The 16164-nt window shown below is 50.6% G+C and overlaps 1 protein-coding gene across 1 annotated transcript in view; it reads right to left on the bottom strand.

Moving 5' to 3' along the window:
• Positions 1-330: 330 nt before the first annotated feature.
• LOC133344879 (tumor necrosis factor receptor superfamily member 16-like) overlaps positions 331-16164 on the bottom strand; it is a 23973-nt gene continuing 8139 nt past the window's right edge. The window contains exons 2-6 of the mRNA XM_061555167.1: positions 14883-15018; positions 12977-13336; positions 5364-5694; positions 4391-4524; positions 331-4050 (exon numbers count right to left, since the gene is read on the bottom strand). Coding sequence (XP_061411151.1) covers positions 3680-4050; positions 4391-4524; positions 5364-5694; positions 12977-13336; positions 14883-15018 — 1332 coding nt within the window. The 3' untranslated portion in view covers positions 331-3679. The remainder of the gene's footprint in view (positions 4051-4390; positions 4525-5363; positions 5695-12976; positions 13337-14882; positions 15019-16164) is intronic.

Below are 16164 nucleotides of genomic sequence, written 5' to 3'. Positions count from 1 at the left end.
TTTTTCGACTGCGAGTTTGTAGCCTGGGACAGAATGCGAGTCCCCTTTTTATCCTCACAATTTTAAGGAAACTTAAAAAAGTAAACACAAAAGGCATATTCACTCCGCCTCCCTTTGTGTGATTGTGTTAACTATTCGGAATTCTCTTTCATTGTGTCCTTAACAATTTTTTTAAAGCAGAGTCCTGACCTTTTAGATGTGAGCTGGATTAGCGGGGAGCTCCCCACGACACTTTGAAACACTGCGGCGCTGGCACCAGAGCCATTCCTTTTTATTTTAAACAGCCAAACCACTTTGGCGTTGATGCAGTTATTTCACGAGCCGTTTGCGATCACTTAAGCGACTTTTATTTACATTTTGCTGGTCAGTACAAGGGTAAAAATGCGGCGACTTTCAGACACAGTACAATGTCAAAGGAAGAGCACGGCTCGTTAAGCATCTGGTACATTTCCTCCTTGTTGTAAATGTTATGTATGAAATACAATGAGATAACAACAATAATAATAATACAAAGCAGTGGGAGTACTTGTTTACACATTTACGTCTGGCGTTCCAAACAACAACAACAACAGCTTTAGCCACCTCCCTTCTAAAAGGTAATGGGGGGGGGGGGGGGATTTATATACAGTGTACAGATTATATACAACGCTGCGCTTCATATGAGACAGCAAGTTGATCGTCAGGCTGGGCAAGTTCACGGATTATGGTTAACATTATTTTTAACCACTGAAGTTAATCTGACGTGATGATGTTGATGATTGTGATCATCATCATCATCGTGACCACTGGAGTTCATCTGACGTATGCTTGCCACGGCAATGGCTGACCTCTAACGATTGTGCTCTCAGCGACTATTGCTACTGCCACTGCTGCGGAGTTTAATTATTCAGTACTTTGTGAGACAGTATGAAAGTTTGTGTGACACCAAGGCTGCGTGAGCCGGAGACACAATCCACGCATTAAATACACATCCACGCTTTGCTAGAAAGAAGCATGCACTCATTCTAGATTTGAAGCTTTCGTGACTGCAATGATTCATATTGTTAGGTTTTTTCGGTAAAGTCACGTAGGTAAAAATTTTAAATTAATAAAAGTAAAATAAAACGTCGTGATTTTTATTTTATTTTTATTTTATTTTACTTTTATTAATTTTAATTTTAATGTTTTACCTACGTGACTTCACCGAAAAAAACCTAAGAATATGAATAAGCATGCACTCCTTTGTTGTTTACTGGATATTGCCTCATAGATCACCAGAGTGGCATCCGTTACAGTGCTGAAATAATTCATAGGCTATTTAGAAAAATCGATTGTTTAAGATTAAATGGATCTGTTGTTGATTACATGGTAATGTGGGGCAGCTGGCCTGCATTTGAAACTGCTGGAAACTCGCCGCTCTGCACGCCCAGAGTGCACTGGCAGGAATGAGCGGTGAGCGGGAAAACGATGATCACATCGACGGCATCATCAATTCCATCGAATCCTATGCCAAGACATGTTTTGAGCCACGCGTGCGGAAATTGTATAGCTATTTATGTAAATGCCAGGCAAATTGTTTGCTCTGTCAATAAATCGATGAATGAACTCGATAATCGAGATATTAACCGATCACTTTAATATGCGATGTGTTCTAAATGCATATAGCAACAATGAATTAAACATAATAACATCAATGATTGGGGGGCGAGGGGAAGATTTGATTAATAGCAAAAACCAATGAGGAATACAAATTTCTGCAATTTCATTTGGGGCACTGCCTCACGAGAGTGCAAAACCCATGGCAGCTCAAATTCCTGCGAGCATTTGAAAGAACGCATTTCAGTTCATGCAGGGTCGCGTCAACGGAAATATCACACAGAGGCGTCACAATGACGGACAAACCCCCCCATTTTCAAATCCAGTTCAGAACCTAAAATGTAGGCGGGGCAAATAGTGCACAACCTGGACTCGGTAAACGCCGACCAGTGCATTACTTTTCAAAGCAACTGCAGTCCTCGTTTGAAAATAATCAATAAGTTGTGCTTCGTGGGCTCATGCCTGGTAGTAATTGGTCTTTTTTCAACCGGGTGAAAGTGAGGTCCGTTCATGTGCGCGTCACCGCCGCCTGCTGCCCACGGAATGCACAAACACACGGGACCCCACCGAGCAGCCTGCCCCGCGCGCTAGGCGACTGCGCGCAGAGTCTGTAGCACAGTGCGAATCAGATAACGCAACGATTTAACGCGAGGGGATGGGGGGGGTGCAGAAGCAGGGGGTGACACATGGAGCTGGACAACGGACAGAAAAATGTGAAAGTTTTCTAAACTACAGTATTTGCCTTCTCAGTTACTGTTACTTATTTTAAAATATTACCGTTAATATAGTGTGGACCTCTATGGCAGATCTGCGCGTAATCTCTCACATGCCCCGCTTTCAAACTCCGTTCAGATGCGTGCTTCCACAGCGCCGCCGTGAATGGCCATCGTTTGATGTGCACGAAAAAAATCCCATCCTGCAGCTGCATTCAGACGAGGCCAAGGCAGCCTGGTTCCTCTTAACTTTGCGAGGAATGTTTCGTGAAACGATTCGTTGGTGGTGACATCCAGTGCAGGGCAGCGGCGTTGCGTTGCATTCCAGTCGGGCCCAACATGTGGCTCAAGTCCGCTGTCATGCGCAGTGCAGTCCCGTTGCATTAGACAGACGCCACGGCAGGATAAAAAAAAACGATTAAAAGCACACATTATAACGAGAGGCAAACATGTGCGCATAATCTAACATTAATGTGCCGCGTATGGAGGGAGTCTCAAGCCACCCCTATTAAAGAAGGCGTTAATCAATTCTAACAGTCGATTGAGGCCGCCTCTCCCCTGCTTGCACTCTGATTGAGGAAAGGAGAGGTGGTGAGTCCTGTTGTGGAGGACTGGCGACTGAAGAGATCAACACTTTCCGCTAAATCCAAGACCCGGCAGAGAAAAGGACAAATTTCACAGAAGCAACACGATCATCCTTCATGGTGATGGGAGCTCTGCCACTACTGATTCCTGCCAATGTGACGGTGTTGCGGCAACTGTAGAAAATTTGTCACCAAACCACCAAATGTACCACTGCCTAATTAGTGGGCGTGGGGTGGGGGGAAATTGCATGTGTCATTTATTTTATCAAATTTTTTTCTCCCTCCATAAAATTGTGAGCAGGCTAAATACTCACAAGTAGGATACATATTGACTTGAGCCAAACCGCATGGCAAATATTCTCTTGCTGGCTGCTGACTTGCAAAGCTGAGTGTACTTCCTATGTGATAAATCAAGGTCCATGCACTTCTGTAATTAGAAACGTCATCTTTGCTGTCCTGCCAGCATGATGAACAAAACACTAACTGCGGGTTTTTGCTTTCAGTGCAGGGGCATATCTATCAAGTGTGCTGGTGGTGCCAATGAACCAGGTCCTATGGGCCTAAGGGGCCCCGCCACTCGGCTTCGAAGCGGTGGGAAGATTGGACAAGGGCCTCCAAATTATTTCATCTAGTCAGCCAAGCTTGGCCTAAAAAATTTAATAAAAATAAAGAAAACAACATTGCAACGTAATTTAGAAACGTAATTTTTTAAAAATTCACCTTCCTCTCCTCCCTTTCAATGTGGTCTGTAAAATACAACCGTGGGCTCACGCTAATCACGAGCTGAACACCGCTCCCGGACGCCGCTCACACCACGGACATCGCCGTGGTCTCCTGGCGCAAGCGGGCGATGACGTCCCCGCGCTGCAGCCGGCCCAGCGCGTCGACGAGCGTGTCCTGCGTGGAGCCCGGGAGCGCCGCCCATGCCGCCAGGAGGGCCCGCGCGGGCCGCTCCTCCCCGGCCAGTGCCTCCGTCTCGTCGGCGTCGTAGCCGAGCGCCGCCGCCAACCCCCGCCAGCCGCCGCCGCCACCCTCCTCGTCGGCAGAAAGCAGCTCCTCCACCTCGTCGCGCGTGCACGCCGGCAGCGCCGCATAGCTCCACTTGCCGGCCTCGCCCGCGCGCCCTCTCTCTCCGCCGCCGCCGCCATCGCCGCCGCTGGCGCCGCCGCCGCCGCCACCTGTAGAAGCCATGAGCAGTGGCGTCAGCTCATTGTTTCGTTGCGGCGAGCGACTGCAGCTGTGGCAGTTGCTGTGTGGGGTTGTGGTTCACAGCCAGCCGGCCAAGAGCAGCAGACGGAAGCCAAGGTGCTGCATCGGAATTTGTGTTGCCAAAATGTACGGCTATTTCTGCTTAGGCGGAGCAAGTGCAAGTTTGGACCATGGGTCGTAGCGGCCCAGGGATCACGCTACAAAGAAGGGGGGAAATTATCGTTGGCATGGACTCGAGCGGTGCGAGCGGTGCGAGTGGTGCAGCGTGACCCGCCACGTGGTTGTGTGATCTCCGTGTGGCTCGAGTACCGGAGGCGGTGGGCGGCTGTGCGCCGTGCGTGTCCACGAACACGCCGCTGTCCTGGTGCTGCTTCTCGCCGTCGGCGGCCGCGCTGTACTCGCCGCGCGCCTTGCTGCCTTGAACGTTCTTACAGCTGTGCCACCTTCGCGCACACACGCACACACGCAGGCACCAAGACAACGAGACGGATCCACCAGTTAAATTCGTAAACTCTCAGTGCAGTCAGCGAGCACCCGTTGAAGCTGGTATGGCACATAAAGGAGTGGGGGGGGGGGGGCACAGCCACGCTCGGTCACCTTTGTTTCCCCAGTGATGATGTTTATGCATCCAAATGACAATGAAATCCATTTTATCCATATTCCTAAAAAATGCTGCTCCTAAACCACCCCCTGCTCCCATCGAATTTAGCCATGGAAATGCTTCTTATCTGCGAGAAAATTATTTGCATTATCAGCACTTATCCGTTGTTGATGAGTCAACTGGAAGTTGCTTCCCTGAAGCATTAAAATAACCCTTTTATTCGAGTATTTGTGCAGATAAGAGGAGTGGTGAAAATGTATCATATTATCTGTGTTTGTCAATGCTTTACTGCACAGGAATAAAGTCAAATTTTGCATGGATAAACGTGAATTATAGGATCTGCACATCTAATCAGATAGGATGCACTTCACAGCACTTTTTTTGCACCAAGTGGGAGTTTAGACAACGCTACCGACTCCTCAAGGGGAACGTTGATAAACAATCCTTGAAAAAAATGTAAAATATCAATTGACATTTTTCCAAGTGTTACTCACATGGTCAACTATACAGTGTCATTAATAAATACTTGGAAACTGCTCCTAAATCCGCATCATATCCCAGGAAGTCGCTCGATCTGCCGCTGGTCACTGGCAAAAATCAATTGCGGGGGAGGGAAAATACCCAAAAAGTTGCTCAATCTGGGGACAAAATCGCTCAGCTGGCAACAGCGGCTGCCCTCACCGCTTGAAGATGACGTAGGCAACCAGCCCCACCACGACCGCCGCCATGATGGAGCAGTAGACGGGGATGATGTCGCGGGACTGCCCGCCCAGCGGTTCCTGGCTGCTGGCCGGTGTGCCGTGCGTGCTGTTGGCCACGCCGGAGAGGCCCCCTTCCTCCTCGCGCTCCGTCTCCCTCACGCGCGGCCCCGGGGGGACCCCCGCGGCCCACGCCGTCCCAGCGCCGCCGTCAACATCCCACTCGGGGAGGTCGAGCTCGTCCGGCTCGGGCCCGCGGGGGGACATCGTGCCGCGACCTTTCGGCAGCAGGTCCGGAATGCCGGGGTTCTTGTCTGGGGAGCGGGGACACATTCGCCGCGAGTGGGGTGAATGAATGTTCATGGGATCGCTTTTAATTGATGTAATGCGATGTATTTTTTTTCCCGAAACCGATTAGTGAACGTTTAAATAAAAAAATATAGCGCACGTTGTAAAGCCACAACAATGGGCTCTATAGTGATGGTGACCAGACGTTTCAATATGTATTTATGCAATGCTAGACATATATTCAAGTGCAAGGTAGTGAATGATGGTGTAATCATATGCATTAAAATTACGTGTTGTAATATATGAACGTGTGTCGATCCACTGCTGAACGAAAGCCTTCCCATGCCGTGTTGTACACTGGCGTTGTTTGATCATCATTCACCAGGTTGGTAAGTACCAGTTCATGAAAGGAGTACCCAGGACCGGTTCAGATGAGGCTCGTCACTCGTGTTAATCATGGCCAGGAATAATACTCAGGTTGTGAGTTTGGTGTAATATAACGGAGAAGAATCGTGCATTTTCATATTTTGAAAAGAAAATTTTTGCACTCTGTGTACAACAACATCATTACACAAGCTTAACATTAAACTTTCAAACGCGTGCAATGGGCGTAACATATTTTAGAAGGAGCACAAAACGGCAACTGTGGACGTAATGTAGCAATCATGGCAAAGTGCTGTTGTTCTCGACAAATTGCTGAAGCACGTGTTTGTGTTTCGGGGTTGCTATGCTGTTACGCTGCATGCCGCAACGGCATGCTCACTTTTAATATTCTACTCCGAAAGCCGGGCAGCTTCAGCTCGCACAGTTTTGGACGCACGCACGCACACGCGCACTCACGCATGCGCACGCACGCACATTAGGAATGCAAGAACTCTCGGTGTGCATCTGTTGCGGTGGCCACGCTCTCCACAAGACATCTGCGTGTGACTCGCGCAGACACAAAGGTCTCAGCCACCAGTTGTGCCACGAGGGAACGGCGCAAGGGTCCGGTGTCACCTCGGGGTGTGGGAACGAAACACTTTCAGGGGCAGCTCTCTGCGGCAGGCCAGACTTAATAAGAGCTGCAAGGGCAGCATTATCGGCGGATGCATTAATAACTGCCGTCAGAGGTCCCCATTTTCATGGTAATCAGCCTCTATTACGCCATTTGTTTACATGAAGCGCTTGAGAACTTATTGAGCGCTCCATTCACTGCCGGCGTGTAGGGGCCGGGGACAATAGGCGTCGCACTAAATCCTTTGACGGCCCGTGTGGAGTAATCCCGTAATGAAACGCGGCACCCAGTGCCGTGGCCCTGCCATGCCTCCCCCTCCGTCATTCTCTCCCTCCAACCGCTGCGCGTAGGCAGCGTTCCCAGCAAAAAAGGAACTCGCGCACGCAATATAAACTGGCGAGCATTCACTCCGATGTTTCGCCGGAGCTTTATGTTCCAGTTGCAAACTGAGCTACGATTTTATTTTTCCATGAATGCTGGCGGATCGTCGGCACAACATCGCCGCTACAAAAAAAAAGGATAATCGCGAGAGGGCACCGAAAATAAATGAGCAAAAGGCCCTGGGTACGTTTTGAAAGGGCAATGGAAAGCGACGTCGCCGGTGCGAATGCGCGACTTATGGTTGCTTGAAAAGACGTCAAGTGATAGATGTCAAACCTGCGTTAGGATTAGTCATTGACAGGAACATTTTGGTCAATAATGAGAACAATGCACTGAGCACTTCGCCACCAGAGGCTGGTGGTGGGCATGGTCCCACTGTCGCTCGAAGGCCCAAAGGGCCCCCGGGGATGAGAAAGAGAGAATCAGTTGCCCACCTCCGGCACGTTGCAAACAGCGGCGTGCGACTCGCCGCTCCCAACTACGATCACCCCGAGGGCAAGACCCCCCCTCACCGGACCAGTCACCTCACAGTGGGTCCCTGTCGCCGTCCCCAGAATGTGAAGAATGCGGTTCACTCGAGTCCGACTAAATTTCTCAGGCTGCACGTTTTTATGTTTTAGAGTCGATCGACGGAATTATCTTCCCCGCAAATCCGTGCCAGCTGCGTGCTCGCTCGGTCTGGAGCTCCACGTGTAGAGTCGTGAGATAATTTTAATGGATGTCTGTGATTTTTTATACATATATAAAATTTAACTCGAATGTATCCGTGTGTTTCACGTATACATGTAGAGGAGTCGCTCCCTTGGAACACATTTTCCCACCGAGGACGGCTGGACACCCACGCTGCAGCCAAACTCACCGTGACCGATCTAATGGCATTGCCGGGACAACGGGCCCAGGCACGTTCCTCACGGGAGCTCTGCCCCTCTCCCCGACCCCACGTCTCCTGCCGGCCGGGGACCCGGGGAGGGACGTCCACAATGGGGTGAGACGTGCCACGGCAGGCCAACCCCGGTGCCTTTATGTGCGTGCGAGTGTGCGCGGGTGTGTGCATGTATATGAGTGTGTGTTGGTGCGTGTAAGTGCACATGCACTTATTCAGGCTGCGCAAGTGTGAGAGTACGTGTGTGCACGTGGACAAAGGGGCGAACGAGCGTGCATGAGCGCGCTCGTGATTGGGGTAGGGTCGGCGCGTCGTGGGTGGGAGTAGATCAGGCAGACTTCGGTGTCTGCTCCGCAAGCTCGGCTCTACGTTTAGAGAGAGCACGTCCGCATCGAGCCACTCCGGTGCTCTCCCCGCTCGCCTCATCTTGCCTTGACAAAAGAGCGAAGGGAATACCAACGTCCCCCCCCCCCCCCCATCCAACGCAAGTTCGCGGGGGGCTCTCGTGGTGGCGAAGCCTTGGGTGAAAATTGAGCGCACGTTGCCTTGCGCCGCAGCGCACTCATCGGTCTTCACCGAGCGGATGCTGAGCAACTCTCGCCGGTATTTTAAGTCGAACTCTGATGCAGATTTGCTCGAGTGTGCATATCACGTGTAAGGCAAACTTGCGTTGGCCCTCATACAGGGGTGCTCTCGATCACTTGTGTTTCCTAAACCAAACCCTTGCGCGTCGAGGCGATAGCGGACACTTTAATGCCGCTGCCGCCGCTTACATCGTAAACCGAGCACATGGCTGTCCTGCCAGGCACGTCCGGGCTGTGCGGTCGCACCGCACATCCCAAACGCGCCTGCCTGTGGACCTCATCGCCCTGCACGCCACGAGTCGCCCTCGAGAGAATCTGGCCACGGCTGAGCAAGTCGTGCTCCTGCTGCTGCTGCTGCAGAGCAGATTTGAGCGAATTGGCCACGGCGGTGGTGGTGTGAGCGCTAATTGAATTAAGAGCGACTGGGCCTGTCACACTGCTCCGCTCTGATAAGGCACACTAACCCAGTTATGCTGGCATGTGGGTGTGTGCATGCATATGTTCCTGTGTGTGTGTGAGGAGTGGTGGCGCAGTGGTTAGTGCACTGTGCTACGAACGAGGCACTGATCCGAGTTCGATTCCCGCTCACGACCAATAACAGTGGCAAATATCTGAATCGGTCCTGGGCGTCCTCTAGGTCGACTCAGCCTTCAATGAGTACCTGGTGCGGTGTGTAAACATCAGCACTCGGGAAACAAAATCGGCCGGCCGTGCTCCTGGCCACCCCACCCCCTCGTGTGCCGTGCTGGCCTTCATGCAAATGTGTGTTCCCATGCATGTGTGTGTGTATGTGTGTTCCCATGCATGTGTGTGTGTGTTCCCATGCATGTGTGTGTGTGTTGCCATGCATGTGTGTGTGTGCTCCCATCAAAATTAAAACAGAACCTTCTGTGCGGAAACATTCTAGCCGAGTGGATTGGACCGAAGCTGGCTTATTTTTAACGCATCAAGGATGCAGGTTCGAATTCTCATCAGATATGTGCTTTCTATAACCTCCCCCTCGGCTACAGGGTCTCTCCGCTGAGTGACACCAGTGATCTCTAACCCATTCAATGGTTAACACTATATACGATAGATTTTTCTGTTTAAAAAAGAACGTTTTCCTAAACCCGTGGTCTAGAAAATTACGGAAACATCTCACACCGTTCCATAACAATGCAAACTGTTTACCCAGGAGAGCTTCGCCGAGGAGTCTCAAGACTTTTTTCAAGAGCGTCCTGCATTGCTGATGTTTCACCAGCTCCCTTGAATGAGTGTTTTGGCTTCATGCGGTTGGGAAGTGAAGAAGACGGATAAACTCTGCACTCCCGTGCCCTGGGCAAAAACATCCTGCAGCCCCACGACACCTGACAAACCGTGGTGGTGGTCACACAAAGCTCAAGCCTGTTTAGCTTCTGATATCACGGCATATTCAGGGCAATTTGGTCAACGATATTATATGTGTTTTGTTTAACATTTGCGGTATGGTGACCGTCACTTAATCCGTAATGTCTTCTCTGCACGTGGGGTATCGCAGTGCAACGTCATGGTGATGCCAAGCGTTGAATGCTCCTGCCCAAAAGCACGCGCCATGGTAGAGCGTCCTGCCAACGATGTGTTTTTTTTTTTAATGCATACTTCAGCGTTTGAATGGTTTTTTTTTCTTCCCTTTCTTAGGCATGCCTCTGATATTATATAACACGGTAAACATTGTCGATGTGGTAATCTTCACTTGACATTTGTTATTTTATTTCACGTATATATAAAATTTGAAATCATTTTGTCGACGTGACTTTCTGGGAAGCTTTTTGACTGCCCTCACATGTATGAATAAGTAAGTAGAGAGACATTTTAGCTCATCACTTTTGATGCACTTGTGCTCCCTTCGGTATTCATTTTTCCCATCGTTGCCATTCACAAACAACAACAACAAGGACCAACGTAACCGGCTATCCCTGATTACTAATGCTCCATGCATTATTGAATCCAAGATGAACCCGCCGGACTGCGCCGCTCCGGCAAAGAAAAATCAATAGACACTTCTTTTTTGAGGCTGGAAAAAAATGTGGGGGAGCTTTCGTCCTCTGTCCTGTATTTTTAAAAGGGGGTCGTCCCCCCCACTCCCCCTTCCGACAGTTCACTTCAATTAGGAGCCAGCCCACAGTGTCAGGTCGGGCTGCCGGGACGGATTGACAAAAGGCATTACGGCCGCCAGCACCTGATCACACGAGTCCCTGGGCACCAGCGAAACCCGATCGCGTCGGGGAATAAAGGCGCCGGCGGGAGGGTGGCAGCTGGGACGGACAGCGGGGCCCACGCCTCGCCCTGCGTCCACGGGATCGCCGGTCTCCCCCGCGCCGCACAAGTCAATACCGTATTCATGACCATGCTGCGGACACCGTGCAATGTTGCGGAGCTGTGTGCCACAAGTGCAGGCTAAAATCCTTACAAAGCGTGCGTTTAAATGTCACACCTTCACGACGCAGATGAATGTTACACGTATTTTGCACTTTAAAACATTCATGAAGTGGCCTTTTGAATGCTTAATGAATAAGAGCAGCGTAGAAGCAGAGTGGAGGTACATCTAGAGCCACTTTTTCAGGGCCACTTTGTTCTTTCGCGGCTGGCGAGGGGAGGAGATTGGGCGGCACTCCGAGTATTCGGGTTTCGCGTGAAGTGCGCAGGGCGGCGGACACAGAAAGGTCGCTTCCTAAGGTCACGGGGGTTAAGGAGAACAAGTGGTCATAGAGCAGAGGGCATTGCTAACCTGGGTCATGTGGGCTTCGTTTTCAGTAGGGACCTCGAGGTCGGTAACATTATGCGTCGGTGCTAAGTGAATGATGTTGAAGCATGTGTGCGCGCGTGTGAGTGTGTGCTGGGGGAGCGGTAGTGTAGTGGTTCGCACGCTGTGCTACGAACCTGGTGACCCGCGTTCGATTCCTGCTCATGGGCAACACCAGTTACGATGATCGGATTTGGTCATGGGCCTGCCCTAGGTTGACTCAGCCTTAAATGAGTGCCTGGTGCGATGTGTAAACATCGCCACTTAGGAGACAAAGGCAGCCGGGGATAATGCTGGCGACCTATCGCCTTGCGTGTCATGCCGGCCGTCATAGGTGCTCGCTAATTACACTTCGCCCAGTCTGTTAAGGCTACATGAGGGATGTGTTTCTTTGTTAGACCAAATGTGGGATCTTAGTCATATTCGTGTGTGTACAGATTTTTAAATATTCTCGGTTTTGTACGTTTTATTTTATGTTCAGCGCTCTTCAGATGCCTTGAGCGATTAATTGGTTGTCTTTAAAATGCCTAAATTATACATCATTTGGAAATCTTTTTAAAGAAACAATATAGACAAGCATTATTTAAATAAACGCATTGATATGAAATTAAAAAAAATCGTAATGTGCACAAGTAACATTACATCCCTTTCATTTACCCAAGAAATCCTCACTGGGTCACAAGATTCATTGTCAGGAGGGTACCGCTAGATTGCAATGTTTGTCCATTTCCATTCATGGGGGAGAAGGCCAGAGTCCCCGGAGAAGCACACAAACAAGAAGGCAACATTTTTAACTCTGCAGGGAATCCATCCATTGGTGTGCTGCTGCCTCGCAGCCAAAGCCTACAACATCTGTTATCCTCAAGCAGTCACCAATCCAAATATTGACCCCGGCTCAATGCTGCTTAGTTTCCGAGATCCAATAAGATCTGGTGTTTTCAAGGTGAATTGGTCATAGGTATAGAAACCGTTTATTTAAGACAATTGACTGACTTCAAAGACACACGCGCACGCCCGCCCGCACACACACGGGCAGACGAAGCCAGTCTCTCAAAGAGTCTATTTTCATGCCATGCCCAGCTGATTCTCCAGCAAACACACTGAGCGAGCACGCCACACGCAGTGAAATAGACCATAACCGTCGTCTGCACAGCTCCGTAAGGAGGTGGTTATTATTAAATCCTTGTTAGCTGCAAAGCAACTGTTCCAGGTTGTGGTCTCTACTGGTCTGAGTGGTTAAAGCAAAACAAAAAAGGAAAGCCCACCCTTTGTGTATAAATAGACAATGGCCCTTTTGTACGTACCTAGTTGATTCTCTGGAGCTCGCCGTTTAATGTGTTTGTTCCATACCCGCATGGACACACACATAGGTGGGAAAAGTGTGCAGGGGCGCCAACGTCGCGTTACATAAAGGTGGATTCATTTCTTTATAAAGGTGTAAATAATGCGTTAACGTGCAATGTTAAGCAAAGGCTCTGGCAGCAGCCCGCTGGGTCTAGAGAACACTACATTCAAATAGCGATTGGTCGACCAAACGAAGAAGCAAACCTCTTGAATAAGAACCCCAAAAGGTCGCTAGACCTAGAGACAATCTCGCCGAGTTACCAACGCTGACGGCACGGGACGGGTAGGGTCGACAGCACGAAGGTGGGGGGGGGGGGGGGGGGGAAGGCCGCCGTGCAGAGAAGAGGAGAGGACTCACCGAAGCAGATGGTGTCGGCGCTTGGCGTGCACTCCTTGAGCTCCACCTGGTCGTCAGAGCAGCTGGCGCACGGCATGCACGGCTCGGCGTTGCTGCTCCACTCCGAGTAGAACCCCGGCGGGCAGAGCTCGCAGGTGGCGTCGCCGTCCGGCGAGCACTGCGACACGACGCCCGTGCCCGGCGGGCACAGGCGGCAGGGCACGCACGCGCCGTCGGTGTCGCGCGCGTACAGCCCGTCGTCGCACTCGCACACCGTGTCGTCGGCCTCCGTGCAGGGCGAACGCACGCGCGTGCCCCCGGGGCACACGCGGCACGGCAGGCAGCGCTCCGTGTGGCTCCACGACGACGAGAAGGTCAGGCCTGCGCGTACGGCAGAGGCGGTGGCAGCAGCGATAGTTGGATAGTTGCTAGGTCAGACTAAAGCGAAACTTTTTATTTTATTTTTGCAAGTGAGGTCCACTGAGCTATGTAGTTGCGACTGGTGTTTTATGTCGGCTGGCCATTGTTTGATTGTTAGGTTCATTGCTTGTACATATAAACTCATCTGTGTATACGTGGTGAAACTGGAGAGCCCCCACCCTCATGCATTGGGGAGAAAATTAAAAACAAAACTATTTTTTATTACGCCAGGTAAGGCCCATACAGCTCTTTTTCACAAGCAACCTGGCCACAAATGATGGCTCAACGAAGTGGCTTATCATCATGTGGTAATTTATAGCAGGCAAATACTCTGAATGCATGGCGATTATACATATGGAGGGGAAAACCAGAGGACCTAGAAAAATGATCCACGCGACCACGGGGATAACATGCAAACTCCAAGTATACAGGTGTCAGGTTTGGGATCGAATCCCCGACCTCGCGTATACCAAGTGAGGTAGTTAACATTTCTCGATGGTTTAAACCTCATTATCCTCATGATCATCAAAACCATCATCATGAGTAGCAATGATCTAGTTCACAGCTGGAAGGACTAACCCAGACCGTGACCTGCCAATTCAGGGAATTGTTGTGATTCATGGCCGCTATTCGATTCAAGACATGGTCAGTATTCATCTCGTTTTTATTATTTCTCGTTTGTACACTTTTGTTTACCCCATTGCCATAAACACAAGCAAATCCATCATCATTGGCCATGATATATCCGCTCTTGGATGAAGGCTTTCCCAAGCGATCGCACCTCTCACGGTCTCCACCATCGGTAATCATCTCGTCAAGCAACAAATCCTCCACAGGCCAACTTGCTGGTCAATGCGATGTCTCTAATTTGCGTATATGATCTCTAAAACCACCTGCACAGTTTGTATTAAGAGTCAAAGTGCCTTCCCGACCTAACGAGCAATTGTGCGACATTTACCTCCATCTGTAGCGCTAAGGCCACGATGAACGAGGGAGAAAGGAAGGGCAATCATCACTCAATGCTCGTGCGTGTCCATCTCAGTCAACTATCTTTTGGATCACTCTGTACATCTGTATATATGTTGAACTTATTTCAAACCGCACGTAGTAAACCATGCTCATCGCAGGTGCGGGGGAAGGACAACAACTAAACATAAAAAGCAATTCTAAAGATTTGCAATCTATATTTAAAAGTGCAGTGGCTTCTTAATATCAGAAGGAAGAACATTTCAGTCAGGCGCAAAAGCGCATCTGAAAGCGCGCGATACGGTGACCATCTTTGTTCGATGGCTAGCCAAAAGCTGCCGCTGTAAGGATGACCGGAGTTTGCGTGATAGTTTATGCTCCTTGACGAGATCGGCAAGGTATTGTGGTTCATTTGTGGCAAGCACTATGCGTGTATTGAGTACGACCTTATAACGTATTCAGGGAATTGCAAAGTTGCCCGGTGTGTGGTGCACGTGTGTGTGCATCTCCCGCGTCCTCTGTGCCGCGTGCAGGCACTCACTGTCGTGGCAGGGCTCGCACTGCGTGTTGTTGCGTCCACGGCACCTCTCGGCCATGCCCCAGCCTGGCCCGCACTCCTGGCAGCAGCGGCCGTCGCCCGTGAACTCATTGCTAGGGCACGTGGGCGCCCCGATCACCTGTCGCGGGACACACAGAGACGGGCGCTGAGGTTTTTGAGACGCGGCGCCAGGTTGGGTCACGGAGGACGTGGAGATGCGGAGTCCACGGAGTTGTGCCGGCACTCGATCAGAGACACGGAGCCACGCTTACAGAAAGAGACACCCGGAGGCACAAAGTCGCTGCTGAGACTCGGAGACGCCTGGAGACAGAACGAAGCTGGGACTCGGAGATGTGAAGACGCAGAGTCACGCTGAGCCTCGTAGACGAGTAGGGGACACGCGACAATGCTCAGACTAAAACGTACATGGAGATACGGAGCAACGTCAAGCGTAGAGACACTTTTACAACCTAAATTTTATCTACTGCTGGAAGGGTCCGTGACGATGAAATGTCTGTTACGGTTGAGCTCCATTTGTAATCTCATCCCCCTGTGCGATAGCAGAGGCACCTTGAAACCCCACACAGACTTCACGCACAATGGTCACTCATCACACACTTGAGGACGCGTCCATCATTTCAGCGTGTCCCTCTCCCAACCCCCGACTGCCACGTAGAGCGAGAAGCGAGAAGCGAGCGGGGGGCGGGGGGGTTACAGCGTTTACACAGCCTGGTCCGCTCGTGAATTTTAAAGAGCCCTCCCCGCACAGCACGGGCAATAGAACTCCATTGTGCTCGCACGGAGGAGCAAATAAACGCATCTCGGTGCAGGCGGCAACGCGTCCTGCCCCCCGCTCGCAAGACGAGGCCCCCCACCTCATCACCCCGTCGACTGAGTGACAACGCCGGAGCACAAGGGGGCATTGACAAGACCCGCGCGCTTGGCGCGCATCGTGCGAGGCGCGGATGAAATAACAACAAGAACGCTTTGAGAATGAGACGCGGCAATTAAACAGATTGCATCAGCCCGACACATGTGTGATAATAGTAGCCCGTCAATGTGCTGTTGTGCAGCATTGCAATAACGATTTCAAATGATAATTATGATTATAATTGACAGCCCTTTGTCAATCCACTGGTGGGTGAAGGCCTTCCCACACCATGGCGGTTATGAGAGGCTGTTTGACCATACTTCACCACGCCGGTCAGTCCCTGGACCAGTTTAAATATCATTCACCACCGGCATTAGCCGTGGCCATGAACTTAATTCAAATGAATAGTTTTTT

Source organism: Lethenteron reissneri, chromosome 20 (genome assembly GCF_015708825.2).
Source record: "Lethenteron reissneri isolate LAM-NWPU_2019-01 chromosome 20, ASM1570882v1, whole genome shotgun sequence".
Taxonomy (NCBI): Eukaryota; Metazoa; Chordata; class Hyperoartia; order Petromyzontiformes; family Petromyzontidae; genus Lethenteron; species Lethenteron reissneri.
The sequence above is the reverse complement of the archived record's forward strand: the minus strand, read 5'-3'. Positions and strand labels throughout refer to the sequence as shown.